The sequence below is a fragment of the Quercus lobata genome, chromosome 7 (genome assembly GCF_001633185.2).
Source record: "Quercus lobata isolate SW786 chromosome 7, ValleyOak3.0 Primary Assembly, whole genome shotgun sequence".
Taxonomy (NCBI): domain Eukaryota; kingdom Viridiplantae; phylum Streptophyta; class Magnoliopsida; order Fagales; family Fagaceae; genus Quercus; species Quercus lobata.
In genome coordinates, this window is record NC_044910.1 from 34004497 (window position 1) to 34028077 (window position 23581).

General features: G+C 35.4%; 1 protein-coding gene across 1 annotated transcript; it reads left to right on the forward strand.

Annotated features, from left to right (window-relative positions):
• Positions 1 to 22293: 22293 nt before the first annotated feature.
• Positions 22294 to 23084, forward strand: LOC115951942. Its single transcript, XM_031069056.1, has 2 exons — positions 22294 to 22884; positions 22968 to 23084. The coding sequence occupies exons 1-2, from the start codon at positions 22294 to 22296 to the stop codon at positions 23082 to 23084; spliced, it is 708 nt and encodes a 235-aa protein (XP_030924916.1).
• The last annotated feature ends 497 nt before the right edge of the window (positions 23085 to 23581 follow it).

Sequence of the window (23581 nt, forward strand, 5' to 3'; positions counted from 1 at the left end):
CGCAATGGGGGCTGGACATTGTCGGCCCTTTTCCTAAAGCCATAGGAAACAAGAAGTACCTGCTGGTTGGCACAGACTACTTCACTAAATGGGTTGAAGCTGAGCCCTTGACTAACATCAGGGACGTAGATGTGAAGAGGTTTGTCTGGAGGAACATTGTTACGCGATTTGGAATTCCCCGAACTCTTGTCTCGGATAACGGACTCCAATTCGATAGCAATGCCTTTAGGGAATATTGTTCAGAACTGGGAATAAGAAACAGATATTCCACTCCAGCTTATCCACAAAGCAACGGGCAGGCTGAAGCTGTTAACAAGGTAATAGTCAATGGGCTTAAGAAGAGACTGGATGACGCAAAAGGAAAATGGGTGGAAGAATTGCCACATGTGCTTTGGACGTATCGGACAACACCACGATGTTCGACAGGAGAAACTCTCTTCTCCATGACCTATGGGGCAGAGGCCGTCATTCCCCTGGAAACTGGATTCCCAATGTTAAGGACCAGTACATACTCTTCGGGTAATAATGATGCGATGTTGGAGAAAAGTTTAGACCTGATTGAAGAATGAAGGGAGAGCGCGATGGTTCAATTAGCTTACTACCAATATAAACTCAAGCAGGGCTACGATAGCAATGTGAGGATGAGGCCGTTAGCCATAGGGGATCTGGTGCTGAGGAAAGTCCTGGGAGCCACTAAGAATCCAAATTGGGGAAAACTGGGACCTAATTGGGAGGGGCCATATCGGATCACTTCTATAGCAGGAATAGGAGCCTACTATCTAGAGGACCTAGATGAAAAACCTGTACTCCATCCTTGGAATGTAAATAATCTCAAGAGGTATTATTATTAATAAAAGTGTTTCAATTCAAATATTTTCTTTTAAACTTACGTCAATCATACATCCTGTACTTCTGCATCCTATGATTTATATTGAATTGTTAAACAGAAACTAAGTTATGACAGGTCCTCGGATCGCAAACTTAGTGGAAATTAACATCCTATGACATATATTGAATTGTTAAACAGAAACTAGGTTATGCCAGGTCCTCGGATCGCAAACTTAGTGGAAATTAACATCCTATGATTTATATTGAATTGTTAAACAGAAACTAGGTTATGCCAGGTCCTCGGATCGCAAACTTAGTGGAAATTAACATCCTATGATTTATATTGAATTGTTAAATAGAAACTAGGTTATGCCAGGTCCTCGGATCGCAAACTTAGTGGAAATTAACATCCTATGACTTATATTGAATTGTTAAATAGAAACTAGGTTATGCCAGGTCCTCGGATCGCAAACTTAGTAGAAATTAACATCCTGTGACTTATATTGAATTGTTAAACAGAAACTAGGTTATGCCAGGTCCTCGGATCGCAAACTTAGTGGAAATTAACATCTTATGACTTATATTGAATTGTTAAACAGAAACTAGGTTATGCCAGGTCCTCGGATCGCAAACTTAGTGGAAATTAACATCCTATGATTTATATTGAATTGTTAAACAGAAACTAGGTTATGCCAGGTCCTCGGATCGCAAACTTAGTGGAAATTAACATCCTATGACTTATATTGAATTGTTAAACAGAAACTAGGTTATGCCAGGTCCTCGGATCGCAAACTTAGTGGAAATTAACATCCTACGACTTATATTGAATTGTTAAACAGAAACTAGGTTATGCCAGGTCCTCGGACCGCAAACTCGGTAGAAATTAGCCTTCTATGTTGTGTATTGAATTGTCAAAAGGTCATAGAGTTGTGATAAATCTTCTAATCATAAACTTGACGGAAATAATGCCCTATAACATTTATTAAGGAGTCGGACAGAGAGCTTTGAACGCGAGATTGGCGCACAATAACGAAGGTGGTTAAAATGAACCCATGCAAAATTACAACGATAAAGTGAATGACTGCAAAGATAACATAGAGTCGCCAGAACGATAAGAAAATGAGCAAAAAAGTCCTCTATTAAGTGTCTATTTAAAGTTACAAGACAGATTCTACTTTTTTAATTTCAACTAGATCTGCGGGGTCTGGCTGGTGGGTAGGTCTGCCTTCGAAGTTGCGATTCCATCTTTGGCTTTGGTAATGGCCCCAGTTGGTAGAACCGTGGAGTCCAATTCCTGTTGAAAACCCTGGGAGGCCGTCCCTGCCTCCAAAGCGGTGGTGATCTTGTCTGGGGAAGCTCCTGGAGGGGCTGATCCCTCTTTAGTTGTTCCCGGTTGGCTGCAAGGAGGAGAATTTCGAGGCAAAACCTCCTCGTTAAGGTTAATAACTGGAGAAGGAGCGTCAGCCTGATAGGGTTGAGGAGCGGAGGGGCGTATCGCCTCGGGGTAATATACGTTCTCTAGCCTACGTAGCTTAGATGAGGCTTCAACCCTAGCACGGTTATGAGCCTCGCTCCAAGTTCTCGCACAGTAGATGCAGCATACCTCCGGCACCTTGGCTCTCAAAGCCTTTTCAGTTTCAGCTATCCCAATTTCGTAGCCTCTCTGCTGGGCTTCGTTCATTGCCTGTTCGGTGTTGATTTTCGCTTTCTCGGCTTGCTCTTTGAGCTTTTCAGCTTGCTCCCTTAGCTTCTGAGTTTCCTCTAAGTGCTTCTTAAGAATAAGAGCTTGCTCCTGAGTCTTCTTCAGCTCGGCATTCGCCTCGCGCAGAAGCCTTGCTTGTTCCTTGGCCTGCTTCTGGTAGCTTTCTGATGTCGATTCAGCACTCTTGCGAGCTTCCTCTTCAACCTGTAGTTTTTTCCTTGCGTCGGCCAAATCCTGTTCAGATTTGGACAAGGTCTGTACAGCCATTACCCTTCTTTTCCTTTCGCCATCTAGCTGATTGGAGCAAGCATTAAGCATCTCATCTAGCTTGAAAGTATTTTGGATGATCTGTAAAAAAAAAAAAAAGGGGGGGGGGGAGTTAATATTATAGTCAATGAAAAGTGCGTATTAGTGAGTAACAGTCATAGAATGAAACAGGGTAAAAGACAGCTTCTCACCATGCCCAAGTATCGTTTGTTGTCAAGGATGAGTTCATTCTTCCTCATATTCTTTATCTCGGCCATATCTTTTGGGAGCAATAAGGCTTCCTCTATGGCCGAGGCTACGTGACACCCAATGCCGCCGTTAAAGTCCCTTATAGAGGCATCGGCTCGCAGGGGCTCCCTACCGTGTATAGGTGCTGGCAACCACGCTTGTGGCTCAGGATGTGGGGAATCAGATTTCTCTTGGCCCCGCGTAGCTGGGTGCTTAGTTTTCTGCTACCTTGCAGCTCATTGGTCATCCTCCTCTCGAGTGGGACGAGACTTGCTCGTATTTGCCACCTCCTTGCCCTTCTGTTCCTTGCGTTTTTTCTGCTCGGCAGCGCTGAGAAGCGCTGGTTGTGGAGATGAACGAGGAGGGTGGCGAGGAGCTGGAGGAGGAGACCTGGCTGGAAGAGATGAAGCCTGGGATGGTATTGTTTTGGCAGGTGCAGACTTTCCCGGCTGACCTTCCATCAGCTCCAGCAAGCTTTTCTGGGGTTTCCTTTGTATCCCCATCTCGTCAGGGTCTTCCTCGGGGCTTGTGGGCTGATCAAAAATCTCGAAATCGTCCGAGGATTCAGATACTGTTACAATGGTTTCCTCGTCTTTTCCCTTTTTCCTTTCCCTTTTTGTTCCCTTTTTCTTGAGGGAAGGTAAGGGTGAAGAAGGTCCCACCGAGACGCTGGCCACAAAAAGAGGCTCTGTGCAAGGTGTGTATTGGGGAAGCGGAATACCCTCTGGAATGATAAACCCTTCGTAGGCAACACTGATACGGTGAAGCCGAGGATCACGTACTCTAATCACGCACTTCGGCGCCTGAAAGGCAAAAGAAATGGGTGTATAGCCAAGAATTAAATGTGCTGCCCGGAGCTGACCATCAGCTTCGTTTACGTATATTTCAGCTTTCAATAACCTGTCTAGGCTCGCCTTATTGACTAATCTGAGATTGGGCTTCGTGTAGCGCCTATCTGCAAAACCGTTGATTCTAAAGTTAAAGTTGTAGGATACAAAGGTAATAAAAGTAAGTAAAATGTGTTCACGAGCTAAATAGTGTAGATCTATAATTTCGCACCCACCTGGTGTTCCCTCTACTGTCGGACAAGGTAAACCATCGTGTCATTCCCCGAAAAAAATAAGGAAATCCTCTTTTAGGTTCATATTTGAAGTAGGGAGGCACTGAATTAGCCTTACTTCAGGATATCTCGACTTGAGATAATAGCCCTGGTCAGCTAGGTGGTGAAGGTTGTACACCCAATTCACGTCATGGTGGGTTAGCTTTAGATCCATTCTCTTATTCAGAGCGTCTATGCTTCCTAAGACCCTAAACATATTGGGAGCACACTGGGTGGGGGATAGCCTAAAAAAGTTGAGATAACTCCTAGTGATACTACCCATGGGGATGGTCATCCCGCCCTCAATAAAGGCGATCATGGGGATGACTACTTCCCCAATTTGCCTAGCATCAACCCACTCCCCTTGGGCTGCGTACCTCATCCCTACCGTTGGGGGGATCTTGTACTTAGAATGAAAGTTTCTAATACTCTCCTCGGATTCAACGAGACATCGAAATGGATTCTTCTGTTTCCCCATTTTCCTAAAAAACTTAGTAGAAAAGACTTTTGGGCTTGAAATGAAAGTGGTAAAAGCTTCAAGAGGACTTACAGGTTCAAAGGAAGGGCCTCGGACAACGTATGATTATTTGTAGTCACCAGGAGAATGACGAAGACTAAAAGAAGGCAAGTTCAATGTATGAGCTCTGGAACCATGTAACCATCGAAAGTAAAGTACGAGTTTAATTAGAGAGCGCCTTTATAGTCATGTGAGGGTTGTGAGCGGTGAAATTCCCGCTCACAAAACAAGGGAAGCCCTCTGCCGTTTGATTTAGATCTCACCGTCGAACGTGGGAGACAGTGGAGTTGTCAAAATTTAATGTTGCCAAAATCGGGATGCTGAAGCGTCAGGGGCATGCCCCAAAACGCACGCAGGTACAGGCTTATGACGTCAAAATCCACATTCTCTCCCGAGGAGTCGAAAAGTAGGATTTTGAGGGGCTATTGTGGGGACCGTTTGATCAATTGGCCCATAAAGTTCAGAATTGATTCAGGATTGTTGGGCCTGTGGCCCATCCAAGGATACATATCCGTTCGAGGACACCCTACTCCTCAGCAGTATGCGTTCGAGGACGAGCAGGACGTGGTCTTATTGCAACCAGACCTCAGAATTAGGTCACCGTAAAGGATAGAATAACCGACCAAGGATAAAAGAGATAAGGTAAACAAATATCTATAACTACAGCTGCCTCCGCATTAATGACCTCTCAACCAACTCTCTGGCCGCATTAATGTGGAGGTGATACCTGAACAGTAAGGAAGCAGCCTTACAGCTGCCCATAGGAAGTTCTAGGAGGTGCTAGATGGGACAGAAATAAATCCTCCGAACCCAACCTACACGTGTGCGGCAAGGATGGAACGAAAAGGGGGGTATATAAACTAAAAGAAGAGCATGAAGAAAGGAATCGGAACAGAAAAAAGAGAGAGGAGATAGACGTAAACAAAAAAGAGGATAGCAAGAGCAGAGAAAAAGAATTGCATTGATCACAAAAGAAAACGATCGTTGTACCGACTTTGGACCTTTAACATACTTGAGAGTGAATCTTTTGGGGAGAGACCACAGTTAACCTAGTTCTTTACACCTACGCTCTACAAATCATATTGTTTGAGCTTTTTTACGAGCGAGCCCAACACCGTTGCGGTTCATTACGAATCGTGTCCTTACAATATCTATTTGTGTTATTGCTCATATTTAGATCTGTAAGTTATTCCTTTTGCTTAATCAGAAAGTAAATTGTTGAAATATATCCAACAATCTTAAAGCATATTTTTATATTTTAATTTATTTTGTGATTTACGGTAAAAGGAATTTTGTGTTGGTTGAAAAATACTAAGGGTACGTTTGGTACACTGAATGTGGATTACAACAGGAATGGTAATCTTTATTACCAGGAATAAAAGGTGTTGTAATGGAATAACTAAACCTATTCATTAGTTTAGTTGTGACTTCTGACATTAGAATAAAACTTATGATCTATTTTAGGAAATATCTCATTCATACAAATATATTTCCTAAAAAATAATATATTTTAAATTTTAGAGAGATAAGTTATTTTTTGATGATTTTTTATTTCCATAATTGTTAGAAAATTTATTTATTTGGAAATATATTAATGTTAGAAATTATTACATCTACTAAGGAATAGTTATTACAATCCTTTTAGAAAGGAATAGTTATTCCTTATTTTAAAGAATAGTTATTCATAAGGAATGACTATTCCTTGTAATAAAAACATAACCAAACTACTGAATAGCTAAACCATAAGAATAACTATTACATTACAGTACCTATTACAGTCTACCAAACGTGCCCTAAATCGGCAGTTGTATAGACTCTCTGCAATATTTGGGAAAATTGGGTTTGTGTTTATCGTTTAGCATAAATATTTACTTGTTTATATTATAAATGGATTTTACTAAGATGTGTCTTAAAGGCACACAATAATATACCATTTTTGGAAAAAAAATTTATCGAAAATTGAAAAAAATTTGATAACTTTTTCAATTCCCCATTAATTTTTTTTGAAAACGGATTTATTTATGTATATGCTAAAGACATACATCAACTATACCCATTATAAAGAGTCATGCTAACAAATGCCCTAAGGGCACTTGTTAAGAATCTATTATAGGAAAATTTTGACATCACTTTTATTGGAAATGAAAAAAACTATTAAAACATTAATTACTTTTTTTTCTATAAAAACTTTATTTAACTGGATTCTTAATGAATGTTCTTAGGACACTCGTTAACATTCTCCCATAAATTAATTGTGATCTTCTAAAGTTGACTATTTGTTTATCTGTGCGGGTGATATTGATTTTTCAAGGCTATCCATCATCTTTTAATATTATAAAATTAATATGATCTTTGCTTTTTGATAAAGTTGATTCGTATCCGACAGTCGGTGGTTTTGTTTATCCAATGTCTTCCATCTTCTTTAATTATATTATATAATATTAGGATATTTGCCCTTTTTGGATTTGTGGTTGACTGGGCTTTGCGTAGATTTATTTGCTGGTTAGTACGTATTGTGCCTGCACTGTTTCTGCAATTTGGTTTTGAAAAATAGTTGAGTTGAGTTGACTATCTTTTTTACACAGTAACATATTTGAAAGTTAATAATTATTTTTCTCTCTTAAACTTGGCCGATGAGTTAAGTTCAAGTTGAACTTTGGCATGGATAACTTCAATTTTTCCATTGACCTTGCAGTTTCAATCTGTTTTGATCTTTGGTAGATTGATACATGTATATTATTTGAAGATAAATAGTGCTAGTCATCAAACATGACTTTAAGCTTGGAATTTCATGTTTAATAATTGATTTGAGAATTTTTGGATTTGTGTAAATCTTATACTATAATTCATTGTGTGAATATCCTTAGTATGTGTTTGGATCCGGATGAACCTGCGTCTGGCATTTTGCATTTTCCCCTTCTTTTTTTTTCTTTTTTTTGCATGCGTTTCAGCTTTAGGGGACAAAGTGCAATGTTTACGCACTGTTAAACACTATTCACACACTGTTGAGCCGTGATTTTTGACTTTTTTGTGCACACCAGTGGGTTTCATGCACTATTCACGGGACCCACAAACCTCACTTTTCAACAATTTTTTCATTAAAAATAGATCCCACGGTACTATTCACACATTTAAAAATTATTTTGCCACAATATTTTCAATTTTCAGTTTTAAATTTTCAACAAAATAAGCTGTATCCAAACGGACCCTGATATACATGATGCTTGACTGGTTTATAGTTCATAGTAATTGAATATGCTGTGAATGTCAATCATGTGTCCTTGGCCTTTTATGTGCAATGGTGTATGGGCTAAATGAATAAAGGAAATTGGGAATTTTATTGGAGATAGAATTTTTTTTTTGAATCCTTTTAAATGCTCTCAGAGTGTGGCTGCCATTTTATTTATTGGTTTTTTTTTTTCTATTTCATCAAGTGATCCACTAATTGATAATTAAAATAGCTTTATGAGAGCACTTATTAATAATTTCAAATGTGTGGATATATGCCCAATATTTGATAGTGTCAAACTTGAAAAAAAGAGACAAATTGCACACTAATGGGGCTGTAATTATGGGGTTTTACTCTTAATTAGAGACTGTATCATTCACCCCTAGGTCAAAGGTGTTATTTATTTATAAAGTTTAAGAGATAATTTTATGTATTGATATGGAGGATACATGATAGTTGTATTTAAGCACGTATAGACTTATTTGATTACATACATGTATATGTATTTTTTGCATGTGTGAACTTGATTGGATATAAATGTGTTTAAACCCAATATATGTTTTGTAATAATTCTTTGGATGATATATATGTTACATGCCTTAGTTGACATACTTGAGTTGTCAAAAATTTGGAATGCACAAGAATCTGTTATGAGTGCTTATTAAGCAAATATGAGACATTAGAGATGCCCAGTGCCGTAGCTAGGATTTTTCACTTGGAGGGGCCGAATCATGTATTTATAGGTTAGTCATAACTCATAACCAATAACCATATTTTATTATTGAAATATAACTATAACTATGAGGGGAAAAAAATTGAGGAAAACAAATTGGTGAAATGAGAAAAATATCAAATTTTGTGGAAAAAAAATGATGATTGTGGTGATAATGATGAGAAAAATAAATATATTAAATTTGAAGACCAAGAATGAAAAAGAAAAACACACCAATTCGAGCAATCCACATTGCATTTCACAATTGTAAACAATTTGTATGCTTAGAAAAAATGAAAAGAAAGGCCCCTGGAGGCTAGGGTTTTATTTGGTTTTGGTAAAAGGGTGTGTTTTGTTTGGGTGTACACTTGAGAAACTAACTAAATATTGAAATTTTAAATAGCTAAACTCGGTCATTGCTAGATTTTAAAGGGAAAAAACATAAAAACTAACACTGGACTAACATTTGTGACATTTTTTAAGGAAAGTCATAAGTTTTCATTATTCAAAAACAAAGCAAAACAATAGTAAAAAATGAGCGTTAATAGACCAAAAATGAATTGAGCCCTTGTGATTAATTAATTGATTAATTAGCTAAGCTTATTAATTAATCAAATTAACATGCAATGTACGTGGCAGCACAAACAAATCACCAATTAAACTAAGTATGCAGCGGAAATTAAATTTATACGATGATTTGTTTATGAATGGGGAAAACCTACACGGCAAAAACCCCACCAAGTGATTTTAAGGTCACCACTCCTGAAAATCCACTATTATCAAAACAAGCGGTTACAAATAAAGGAATCCCAGTACCTTATACCAACCTATAGTTGAACCTTTACCCCAATACCCAATTGGATTTGTTCTGTAGTGACAATCTCTTCTTTTAATGCACGGCTCCCAGTACGTGACTAATCAATTGCGTGGATTCTAGTACGTGACTTCAATCACCAACTAAAGAAGGTTGTTGGCTGCAAAATTCTTCAGTTCATCACACGATGAATATCGAGAAGCTCCTTGGTTACAAAACCCTACGGTGCACAAATACAACAATTTCTTCACAAGAAAGATGAACTAGGGCAAATTCTATCTCCGGTCACAATTTGGTTGAACAAACTTTGCTCAACACTTGTGCAACTTGTGTCACCTTTAATAGCCCTTAAAATAATTCTTTTATATGTCTAGGGTTGTGGGAAAATAAAGCTCAAACATATAATCACGGATTGGATGAAAAACAGAACAGAAAATCTGAATTTCATAAATCTCAACAGATACCCTATCTGTCGAGTTGCTATCGAGCCACGAGCTGGAACAGCTTTTCAAAACTTGATAGATGCTAGCTGTCGAGTTTTAATGAACAGCACTTTTCACACTTGAATCTTGGACAGACTTGCATGGCTTTAACACTTGAACTTGAAGCCTTGTTTCTTGAAGTATTAAACACATGTTAGATCTACCTAAATACAAGTAAAGTGCATTTGTCAAAAGATTAACCAAATACATAAAATAGTGACATATGTTCCTAACAAGTGAATCACATATGTCCTAACAAGCATTAACTGTGAAGATGATGAACATCTATAGCTAATTGGAACTCTAAAACTAGGGTTCTTTTATCCAATAGTTTAGAAAACTCAAGTTTTTTTGGCATGTAATGCAAGTAGGTGGACTGCTTGGTTATCTTTTCTTTTAGTATGATATGATTTAAGCTAAGTTAAGAGTAATCTTGCATTTGTAAAAAAATTTGGAGGGGCCAATCATTACATTTTGTAGAGGACCAATTTATTTTTATACAATACTGTAAGGATTTCAAAAATTTTGGGGCGATCATGGCCCCCCCAAGGCTATATGTCCCTCTGCCCCTAGAGATGTCCATTCATTATAAGAATGAAATTGAGAAATAATTCAATGAATGCAATAAGTTCTTGATTACCATAGAACTTGTGGGGGAAAGCTATTATTTCCACTTTATTTTTTCATTAAAATGCCTTAAAAGAAAACCACTAAGACACCTAGTGAATTATGGAAAAAGTGATCGTCTTTCTATAAATTCTTTAAATGTGGGGGTGTTTGATGAAGGTGGTGATTCCTATTCCTAAAGGATAAAGAACCATTGATTGTGTTTTCATTGGGTTATGGTCATAAAAGTAGTGCATAATGCTTTTCTAATTTATGAGTCTATTATTCTTATATGCATGAAAATTAATTAGAATATATTTCAAGTGTTAAACTTTCTTAAAAGAAATTTTGAGTCTATGTTTAGTATTTCTCATGATCAAGAGTTGATGGAAGAGAGTTTGAGCCTAATCATAGTAAAAGGACAAATGTCATATTCGCTTGGTCTAAATTTTCTAATTTAAATGTTAGAAGATAAACTTAAAGCCTCAAAAAAGCAATATCTTGAAAGATGCCTTCTTAGAAAAAAGATTTGTCAATAGTGCAATAAATTCATCATGGAAATTTATGCATAGTAATTGGTGGATCTAGCACCTAAGAATTTGAGAGTTGATGGAATTATTGACTATTACAAAGAAAGACTAGTTGTAGAAGGCTACAAACAAAAGGAAGATGTGAGTTTTCTTGATATACAATAAACCAAAAGAAGATGTGAATTTATGATTCTTGTACAAGGAAACAAATTGTGTAGGCTTGTTAAATCTTTGTATAGATTGAAGCAAGTTTCAATGCAATGACATGAGAAATTTGACAATGAGATGATGTCAAATGAGTTTAGGTTTAATGCGACTAGTGTGTTATGTGAAATATATCACAAGAGGCTATGTCGTTGTGAAATATGCTCGTGTATGTAGCAATAATAAAAGGCTACCAAGATGATGTTGACCATTAAGTTCAACTTGAAAGATGTAGGTGTTGTAGATGTGATACTAAAAATAAAATTTTCTAATACATCTCATTGACTTGTCTTGTCTCAATCACATGAGAGATGTAACGACAGTCTAATGAGAACACCTTGTGTGAAGATTATATGTGTTTTTGGGAAGTCTTTATAAACCTAAACAAACATGCATTGTTCGAGTGGAGACATAATACCATGAGACAGTTGCTCTCAAATGGAAGTGATTCCAGATTATAAAATGGATCCGTAATCAATTGTTTGAGTGGAGAGTAAGTAAATTGCTCATCGAAGGGAATGGGGTTAAAGCCTATGACCTAAAGTTTCCATGACAGTAACCCCACCTAGTTGATTGGAGATCCCAAGATCTAGGTTTTCAAATGGACAATAAAATTGTGGAGACTTGTTTTTATCACTATGGAGATTACATCTCCCACCCATTCCTATGATGAAATAGTGATGCCTGTAAGCGATGTTCAAGGTAAGTTTTGCTTTTAATGATTCTTATATCTTGTAAATCCAAGTGGGGTATAGCAGGATACTCTTAATAAGAGTCACCTATATGAGTGTGAAGTGGGCTATTTCCATGAGAGTTTGAAGGTTGAATTCCCTAAAGCAATTCATGAATTTACCAGGATATGTTCAGGGCCGAAATGAACACAACTATATGAACAAAATATGTTCGAAAAGAAATTGTGTGAATTCTATTGTCTTGGTATACACAAACGGCTAAACAGTTCAAGACATCATGTTCATTGGTTAGCCAGTATATCCGATAGTCTTTCACAAAGGAAAGTTCAAAGTCAAAAGCTACTTCTCTCGATACAGTAACTTTTCTTCTACTCTCTTTGTGTCTGCATCATCATTTGCATTGTATTTTATCAATTTCCATTCATGTGGGGGATTGTTGGAAAAATAGTATTGAGTGAACAAGAAATTGACGTTTCATTTGTTCACTTGAAGATGTTATTAAAAATGATGAAAATCCTGAGTCCCATATAGGAAAGGAAAGAGATAATATATGAGGTTTTATGCTTATGAGCCGGACATTGGGTTGGGCTTTGGCATATGTGGACTGGGCCCCCTTGTCCAAATAATAATTTCATTATTTTATTTTTTGAGTTAGTCAGTCTGTGCACAGCAGTTTTTCTTTGGACAGTGTGTCTATTCACTAACGTATATAAATTCATAGTCCCTCATTTATGAAAACTAACTTTTTTAAAGAGAAACTCTTCCAAGGAGAAAACTTTTGTGCATTCATTTGAGTCAAAGAGAGAGAAAGAGACATAGAGTAGTTCGCAGAGCACAGACCTTGTATGTTTCTTCTCCATGTTGTAGATCATTTTATCCTGAGAGGTAAACGTTCGTGAGTCTCAAAGCACCACAGATTGTGTGAAGGGCGAAATCTGATTTAAGGAGATTATATCAAACACAAGACTTGATCTGAATCATTCATCCTTCACACATGTCTGTGAGTTTTTAATTATTTGTAGATTTCTTCTTATATATTATATTTTGCTTTTGCCTATCATATCTATTTGTATTGTTGCTTATATTTAGATCCATATGTTGTTCCTTTTACTTAATCACAAAGTAAATTGTTGAAATATATCCAACACAAAGGATAGCCAATCGAAAAGGAAGTTGATAAAGGACCTCAATCAACACGTAACCGAGTTTTGATCGGATCAAATCATCCGGATTTTCTATTCTTCTTTTGCAACGCAAACCAAAAGAAAGGGTTGTACTTGAACTTGTACTTGACAGTCTTGACTCCACCATGGTATGCAGAAGCAAAGATAGGCTACCTTGGAAAAGGAGAAAAACAGGAGAAGTATTTAACTTTTGGGGTTTTTATAGGCAAACTTAAGGGTGTTCAGTTTTCTAGTCCAATCGCAATTGGGTCATAAATAATTAATTAATAATTTTAAAATGATAAATATGGTTAATAAAATAATATAATAGCTTTATTTCTTATATAATATTATGTTCAAAAAATATATAACAAATTTTGTTAAAAATATGTGAATTTAGACATCTTAATTCTTACATTCAAAAAATAAAAATAACCAAATATAAATAAATAATAAAAAAATTATTTTCAAAATATAAAGAGAAACCCTTTTTTATTTTTTCTCTCAAAATGGTATTTAACTTTTCAAGTAAAAGAAAAATTAAGAGAATTTTAAGATTGTTCACTTAATTAATTAATAAAACCATATTTTATTGAAACTTTATCTACCAATGAATTTAACGGTCAGATTTTGCGTTCTCATACAAATATCTTCAAATGTATATGAAGCTATGACTGAGTTGGGATTTTCTTTTATGTCCTCTTCAATTGGGCCACGAAGTTGAGGGGACTTTTTGCCTCTAGAGTTTGAGCCCAAGCCCAATTTTGACATTTTATTTTTGGGCTTTTTATTTTATGTATTATTTGAGGGTTTTGTTTTAAAAATTTTAAAATATAGGTGAAGCTTTTGAGTTGATCAAAAAAGGTAATTGGGCATGTTAGAACTTTTTATTGGGTTATGCACAACCTATTGAAATGCAAAATGCAAAATAGATGACACTAGTTGCATGTAAAATACTTAAAAATGGAATAATATACACACACATACATGTTGGAGTAAAAATATGTATTTTCTCTTGTTTTTTTCAATGGATTTTAATGGTTTTTTGAAAGAATTGGTCCATGTTTATATTTATTAAAAAACTTAAGTTCGTATGTGATTATATATTAATAAAATATGATGTTATTTCTCACTATTATGAATAGTATCAACATCACCATAATAAAAGCTCACATCATAAGAAAAAAAGAAGTCTAATCTCACTTAACCATTACACAATATAACCATTAGTCAACATGAATAAAAAATTTCAAAGGTTGTCATAATTACATAAAAATAAACGTCATCTAACATAATTAATATGAATTATATTGTGTTAATGCATTGGTTTATCTGTGATGTCGTAATGTAATTGTTTTCTCTACACTTTATTTATATAAGATATACAAAATAAACTTTTTGGTTGTGCACATACCCTCATACTCCTAACCAAACTAAGAATTTGATAATTGTAGGGACATGTTAAAGGGTGGTCCTCTTGATTGTTGTGAAAATAATGAGGTTTTTTTTTTTTTTTTTTTGAGAATAAAATAATGAGGTTGATATTGTTATTTGTTATTTTTGATGTTGTAGGAGGTGTTAGTATTGTGGTGATTATTTATTGTTATTGTTATTGTTATTCTTAAACATAATGATGTTATTTATTGTTATAAAATGCTAGTACTTTAATGGAGATGTTATTAAAGTATTAGCCTTTTTTTAGATCATATTCTAATGTTTTTTACTCATTCAATTTGTGTTTAGCTTAACATATGAATCTCATCATTACATAAACATAAACATAATATTAAAAAAAGATAAATTATAACTTTATTGTGTTAATTTATTTGATATTGTGGTGTAGTAATGCAAAAAATGCATTCTGGAGGATTTTATAATTACATAAATATAAACATAATTATTAATAAATTAAATTAGAGTCTTAAATTGACTAAGAAACCATCATAATATCAATTGGAAAGTGTCATCATTGACATATGTTGATTTCTTTTTTTATTCAAAATTTTGTGTTAATTTGATACCATCCTCACAATTATTGTTGAACTCATGCTGTCAACATAACTACAATAAATAGCTTTGAGAAGAAAATAGTTTTAAATTTAAAGAAGTTTAATTTTTTTATTTGGAATTCCTTCACATTTTAACATACATTTGTCTTTGACAATTATGTTGATTATATTCTTATTATTTACAAACTTTTAAAAAAGTCATCTCTCTCTCTCTCTCTCTCTCTCTCAAATAATTTTTTTGTTTTTTTATGTGGTGACACAGGGCTGCAAGTTACAACTAAGTAAATTGATAAACTAACAAAACCATCAATGCAAAATAAATAAATAAAAATAAAATAGGAACAACAAGAAAATTTTTCCAAAATAAGCACAATTCATTTCAATCAAATTCTAATCAAACAAATATCCACAATTGTTTTATAAAAAAAATATCAATACAATAATAATTTACGTAAAATTAATTTTTTTTAATTTAAAAAAAAAAAATCTCTTTTGGGTAATCTTCTAAGTAGTATGATATACTGCTTTCCAATTTCACAAGCATATAAATTAATAAATGATGACATAGGACACATTGATTCGGACTCTCTTATGGTTACTGGAGTCCTAAGCTCCATGTTAGGCACCTTTAAGGATATCTTCATCAATAACCGTAGTGGTCGATTATCGAGCCTAAGGAGATGTAGACATAAAATTCTTCTAATACAAATGATTTATGCTAATAAACATTCATCATTTATTATAACCCACTCTTTGATTTTTTTTTTTTTTTTTTTTTTTAAATAGCATGAATGTTCCAGCATTATATAATCTATCAAAAATTTCTTAAATGTTGCAATTTTATGAGCATGCCACAACCACCTTATATATAACCATCTTGCACAATGCAATTAAATTAAATGAAAAATTTGTCAACAAATATGTTATACATAGTGGTATTGTCATTTTTGTTAATATTATCAAACATCATAATAGAATTTGGTAAATGGTCAGGACATGTTAAAGTGTTGTCCTCTTGGTTGTTGTGAAAATAATAAGGTTGATATTGTTGGTTGTTATTTTTTATGCTGTAGGATTTGTTAGTATTGTGGTGATTATTTATTGTTATTGTTATTATTAATCATATCGATGTTATTTATTGTTATAAGATGTTAGTACTCTAATGGAGATGTTATTAAAGTATGAGCCTATTTTAGATCATATTCTAAAGTTTTTTTCTCATTCAATTTGCATTCATTATAATTTAGAGCATTTATTATAATTAGGGATTACTACATTTTTCAATCACAAAAAAAAAAAAAAAAAAAAAAACTAGGTTTGTGATGAGTATTATGTGTGGTGAAATAATTTTTTCATCACAACCCTAGGTTTTTTTTTGTGATTGGAAAATGTAGTAATCCCTAATTATAATAAATGCTCTAAATTATAATGAATGCAAATTATTAATTTATACCAAAAAATTGAAGAGCCTCACGCGCGTGCTCAGAGGCTAGTTATTCTTTATCATTATACTAAGACACAAACTTTTCACATTAAAAAAAAAAAAGGACAATTGTAAAGCTTAAATAAGAGGGTTAGACATGTAAACGTACTAATTTAAAAAGTCGTAAATTTTAGATAAGTTTGAAAAAATATTGCCTACAAAATAGGAACCGTCTCACTAACCCACTTATTCTAACACATGTTTCTAATATTTTATTCTAAAAAAAAAAAAAAACTCACATTGAGAAAAAAAACACACACACACACAAATAAATAGAGATTAAGAGCAGTTTAGGTATTAAGTGCTAATAGGGTTATACATGTAAAATTACTAATTTAAAACTGCTAAATTTGTACAAAGTACCCTCAAATTCAATTGTTTAGGAAGTGTAAACATGGTTAAACATGTAAAATTAATAATTTAGAACTCCTAAATTGAGATAAATTTGAAAAAACTGTTTCTTCTATCCATGTTTAAATTTTAAACCTTTTTAAAAAGATAATTTTTAAAAAATCACGCATCTCTTAGATCCTCACGTTCTATCAACTCCTTAAAATTAGGCTACAAATTTTTAGCACTCATCCGGACATCTCCAAAATGCTCTCCATGTCTAACCACTAAGCAGTAACCACCTCAAAAAGTTTTAAGTGTTTAACCGGTTTCTATTGCTTTATCCTTTCCCAAAGAAATCACTAATTTCTATATCATCCATACTTACTCTCTCTTCTCCTCCTAAATGAAATTGAAAATAAAAAACACAATCCTCTTACATGTTATCAAAGATAATAGCATAAGTTTGTTAAAGTTTGTGTTTGATTTAAATTTTGATGAGATTATTTTTCCTGAAAATCCTATTATTATAGACTCTTTAAAATCTTATCACCACATCATCAACTATTTAAATAAATAACTAATGGAGATCTAAAAAAAAGAAAGAAAAAAAAAGGAGTTGATGTGTCAAAATAACTAATGGAGATCTAAAAATAAAAAATAAAAAGGGAGTTAACATGATACATGTGGGGCCCAGCAATTCGTGGACCAGGCCCATTTGCCCTTAGAGAGTCCGAGGGCCCAATCCGAGGAGAACTGTGGCCCAAGCTCCATGACGCAGAGCACGGACCAATTTTTGGGAGGCAGCCGAGGACAGTCTAGTCCTCGGCAGGCCCATAATCCGCCCAGAATAAAGGGATAAATTCGTAAGGAAATCCAAAATACCTTGGGGCGATTACCCTAAATACCCTTCTGGATAAGGCCCAATGCCTGACAGAACCGTACTCTACAGCTTTATCAAGTCATCCCCAACAATTCCGGGATTAGACTGATGGGACCAATGTCAGTATTTGTAAAGACTGACCCTACACGTGGACGAAGGACATCGAACGCACACTAGTATAAAAGGAGAAGTAAGTGAATCTAGCGGGGGGGAAAAAAGGAGACTTCATGAAGAAGATCGCCGGAACGATCCATGCACAGAACAGAGAAAGTCCTCCGTTGGACAGCCGGAAAGGACCACAAGGGTCCTCGGATCAAGTCCGAGGAGCCCATTCTCAGAAGTGGCAGCATGGCGGGGCTTTAAACGTTTAGGCCCAGTCCATTTTCCACAGGGATCTTTCTGAAATCCAGACCGGACCATCCCCCCGTGACCAAGCCCAAGCTTTTCAAGCCCACTCTCTACAAATCGTATTGTGAGGGATCTCTCCCGCGTGAACCCAAAAATGTCACAGGGTCGCGCAGGAATCGTGTCCTTACAATACATAAAATAAAATTTTAAAAAAAAAAAAAAAGTAGAACTCAAGGTTGCTACATACCTAAATTAAAAAAATTTAATGCCAAAAACATATACAATGATGGTAAAAAAAAACTAAAAAAATTTAACGCCAAAAACATATACAATGATGGTAAAAAAAAAAAAAAAATTCTTAAAAAGGAAAAAAAAATACGAAGAAGGAAGGGGGGGGAAAAAAAGAAGAAGTAAGTGAGGAAGGAAATTAAAGAAAACGAAAATTGACATTGTTCAGTTGCAGCAAGAAACCCAAAAACCATGAGCCAAAAAATGAAAGTAACCTAGAACGTACCAGAATATATGGTTGCTTTTTATTTTCTTTTTCCTTGTTTTCAAAGTTGGGTACTTTTGAATACTTCTTTTGTAGCATAAAGCAGTCCTATCTTTGGATCATAATACCTACAACATGAAATTACAATTCATTAAAAAGTACAGTGGTAGAGTATGTGAAGGAACCATTCATTTCAAAATTACATTTTAAAAAAAAAAAAAAAAAGAGAGAGAGAGTTAATGTGATACCCAAAAAAAAGAAAAAAAAAAAAAAAGTAGAACTCAAAGAAAGTCAATCTTAAACAAAAGAAAAGAAAACAAAGAAATAAACAAAAGAAAACAAAACAAAGAAGAACTTGAAAAAATAGAACCTGAAAATTTATTGGAGCCTTTGACAGTAAATGTCTTTAATCTAAAGAAAAAGAAAGAAGGATGTAAAGCTAAACTAAATTTCTTCAATCTGAAGAAGAATGAGAGATAGAAAGTGAGATAAAAACTGCAAAAAGTACGTGAGTTTGTGGGTCTTAAAGTATAAGAGTTTTAATTTATATGTTTATCCTCGGTAGTTAAAAACTTGTAAATGGGTATGATGAGGGAATTTTAGGCATAAAAAATGAGGAATCCAAACAAGGGAAGCCCCTTAAATAGTAATTTCCATAAAAAAATCTCAATACAATAATAATTCCCATAAAATTAATTTTTTTAATAAAAAAAAACACATTCTCTTTTGGGTAATCTTCCAAGAAGTATGATATACCGCTTTCCAATTTCACAAGCATATAAATTAATAAATAATGACATAGGACACATTGACTTGGACTCTCTTGTGGTTACTAGAGTCCTAAGTTCCATGTTAGGCGCTTTTAAAAATATCTTCATCAATGACCGTATTGGTCGACTGTTGAGCCTAAGGAGATGTGGACATAAAATTCTATAGAAAAAACAACAAAAATTTCCCAAAATAAACACAACTCATTTCAATCAAATTCAAATCAAACAAATATCCACAATTGTTTTATTAAAAAAACTAAAAAAAAAATTCAATACAATAATAATTTCCATAAAATTAATTTTTTTTAATAAAAAAAAAAAACACATTCTCTTTTGGGTAATCTTCCAAGAAGTATGATATACTGCTTTCCAATTTCACAAGCATATAAATTAATAAATGATGACGTAGGACACATTGACTAAGACTCTCTTGTGGTTACTGGAGTCCTAAGCTCCATGCTAGGCGCTTTTGGAGATATCTTCATCAATGACCATATTGGTCGACTGTCGAGCCTAAGGAGAATCAGGAGATGTAGACATAAAATTATTCTAATACAAATGGTTTATGCTAATAAACATCCATCTTTATTATAATCCACTCTTGCATTTTTTTTAAAATATTATAGCTAATATTAAAAGAGAGCATGAATGTTCCAGCATTATATAATCTATCAAAAATTTCTTAAATGTTGCAATTTTATGAGCATGCCACAACCACCTTATATGTAACCATCCTGCACAATGCAAATAAATTAAATAAAAAACTTGTCTACAAATATGTTATACATAGTGGTAATTGTCATTTTTGTTAATATTATCAAACATCAAAATAGAATTTGGTAATGGTAGGGACATGTTAAAGCATGGTCCTCTTGGTTGTTGTGAAAATAATGAGGTTGATATTTTTGTTTGTTATTTTTTATGTTGCAGGAGGTGTTAGTATTATGGTGATTAGTTATTGTTATTATCAAACATATTGATGTTATTTATTGTTATAAGATGTTAGTACTTTAATGGAGATGTTATTAAAGTATGAGCCTTTTTTAGATCATAATCTAATGTTTTTTTCCCATTCAATTTGTGTTTATCTTAACATATGAATCTCATCATTACATAAACATAAACATAATATTAACGAAGATTAAAACTTTATTGTGTCAATTTATTTGATATTGTGGTGTAGTAATGCAAAAAAATGCATTCTGAATGATTTTATAATTACATAAATATAAACATAATTATTAATAAAATAAATTAGAGATCTTAAATTGATTAAGAAACAATCAATGAAACATCATAATATCAATTAGAAAGTGTCATCATTGAAATACGTTGGTTTCTATGGGGTATAGAAATTTAATAAGTCAATCATGCCATGTGTGATACACAAGGCCGAGGAGGCAAGAACAATTTCGAGGAGCCCATATGCTCGGACGGTAAAGCCAAAAAGGCGAGCCATTGCCACATCAAGGGCGCGTTACCAGAGGGGAGTCACACTATAGAGGAAGAGTTTCAAAGAGGGGGTTAGCCCTAACGTGATTGGAGGGATGGTAGCTGCCACCACATTTATTGCACCTCACCAAACCCTCTGGCTGCATTTATGTAGAGAAAATCCCTGAATAGTGGTGTCTTGGTTGTCACAACTTACAGAAGACTGGGAATGGCGTCTGATGGGACAAGCTCTCAAGTAATGGCCTGCATAATCAACAAATAGAGGGCCAGGATCAGCGAAATGATCCTCCAGGGATGGGGATCGAAAAAAAAAACCTGGAGAGAAAACACTGTAGTAACAAGAATTGAAATTATATCCAAGTCTAAAAGAACTATAGAGGAAGAGCTTCAAAGAGGGGGTTAGCCCTGACGTGATTGGAGGGATGGTAGCTGCCACCACATTTATTGCACCTCACCAAACCCTCTGGCCGCATTTATGTTGAGAAAACCCTTGAACAGTGTTGTCTTGGTTGCCACAACTCACAGAAGACTGGGAAAGGCGTCTGATGGGACAAGCTCTCAAGTAATGGCCTGCATAATTAACAAATAGAGGGCCAGGATCAGCGAAATGATCCTCTAGGGATGGGGATCCAAAAAAAACCTAGAGAGAAAACACTGTAGTAACAAGAACTGAAATTGTATCCAAGTCTAAAAGAACTATATTAAAAAACCACTCTCCTCATATTTCGTTGAGGAAGGATTTATTTGCATAAAGCTTGTCTTTCTTTGCTTCTTATTATCTATAATCCACTGTGCGCACTGCTTGATCCATTGAAGCCTAGTTTTTAAGCCCACTCTTTATAAATTCATTGTGTTGGGAACTTTGGTCCTGAATCCTTCTGCCTTTTAGGCTCAGGAATCAAAATGCAACCCCTACAATTGGCGCCGTCTGTGGGAAAGCTTAAGCTTTAGTGAGATCAACGTCTAACTATGGTAGGTTCGAGGTCCAACCGAGAGGAGTCTGTTGGTTCTTAACGTCAGAACCAATTTCTCAATCTTGAACAAAGGAGGGACCACGAGGTTAGTGTGCACATCACACATACTAGTAGGAGCCAGTCTTGAGGCGGGAGTTACATCTCTCACGAGGAGAACACTAGAAGTATTGAGTTGGAGATTGACCATCTTCGCAAGAGGCTACGCCGCAAGTGACGAAGAAGGACTCCTTCCAATTCTTACCCTTCTTCTAAAGATGACAGAGATGGTAGCTACAGGCCCAGGTCCAGGACTTCTCCCAATGAGTCCTTTTCGTATGATGATGACAGTCATTATAAGCAGAAAAGTAAGAGTCCATCTCGCAAAGGTCTAGGCAATGATGCTATGAGCAAGGCTCTTAACTAGATCTTTAAATCATTGTTTATGCGTAAAATTGAAGGGGGAAAACTTCCTTGGCAGTTTACCTAGCCAATGTTCACCATGTATAATGGCAGAACGGACCCTATGGAGCATGTTAGCCATTTCAACCAGAGAATGACTGTTTACTCCAAGAATGAGGCCTTAATGTGCAAAGTGTTCCCATCCATTTTGGGGCCTATGGCGATGAGATGGTTTGACAGCCTCGAAGAAGATTCTATTAGCTCCTTTAAGGAGCTTACTAGGGCGTTTAGGGCTCGTTTTGTGACTTGCAGTAGGGTTCCCCAACCTTTGGACTCCTTGCTGTCTATGACCATGCGAGAAGGGGAGACCTTAAAAATGTATTCCGACAAGTACTGGAAGATGTTCAATGAGATAGATGGGAATTTTGACGTCGTGGCTATAAGGACTTTCAAGGTTGGCTTGCCCGCCAAGTATGATCTGAGAAAGTCTTTGACCAGGAAACCAGTTAGGAGTGTGCGTCAGCTCATGGACCGTATTGATAAGTATAAACGGGTTGAGGAGGACCAACACCAGGTAAAGGGGAAAGTTAAGGTGGTCCCTCAAGATAGAAGGAATCTCAAGTTGGATAGGTGCAATAACAATCGACCTCAGAGAGATTTTACGGGGAATTCTAGATCTACTACTACTCAGGTAGTCAGTACTGTGTTTCGAGAGCCAGTACACCAAATCCTAGAAAAAATTAATAATGAGCCATACTTTCAATGGCCAAACAGGATGGGGGGAGACCCCACGAAGTGCAACCAAAGTCTTCATTGCTAGTACCACCAGGAATGAGAGCACACTACCGAGGATTACAGGACTTTGTAGAGCCACCTGGAGCAATTAGTTAAGGCAGGAAAGTTGAAGCTTATCAACCCAACGGATAGGGTGGTCACACAGGATCGGGGGCTCAAAGAGATGCTTCTACAAGACCACCTTTAGGTACAATCAGTGTCATCCTTGCTACTCTAGGAAGGACTGGTTCTTAAACATCCAGGGTGATGTTTGTAGCTAGGCCATCTGCAGATGGCTCGTCCCCTGATCCAAAAAGGAGTAGAATGGAAGTTCAGCCAGCTTTAAGCTTTTTGGATGAGGATAAGGTTGGAACCTTACAGCCACATGATGACACCCTGGTGGTCACCCTCAGGATAGGTGGGTACAATGTGAAGAGAGAATTGGTAGATCAGGGTAGTGGCGCAGAGATCATGTACCCTGACCTATTTAAAGGGCTGAAGCTAAAGTCCGAGGACCTGACCTGCTCTGATTCCCCTCTAATAGGGTTTAACAGGAAGATTGTCTTTCCGAATGGCTAAATTCGACTACCCGTTCAGACAGGGACAAAGGTCGT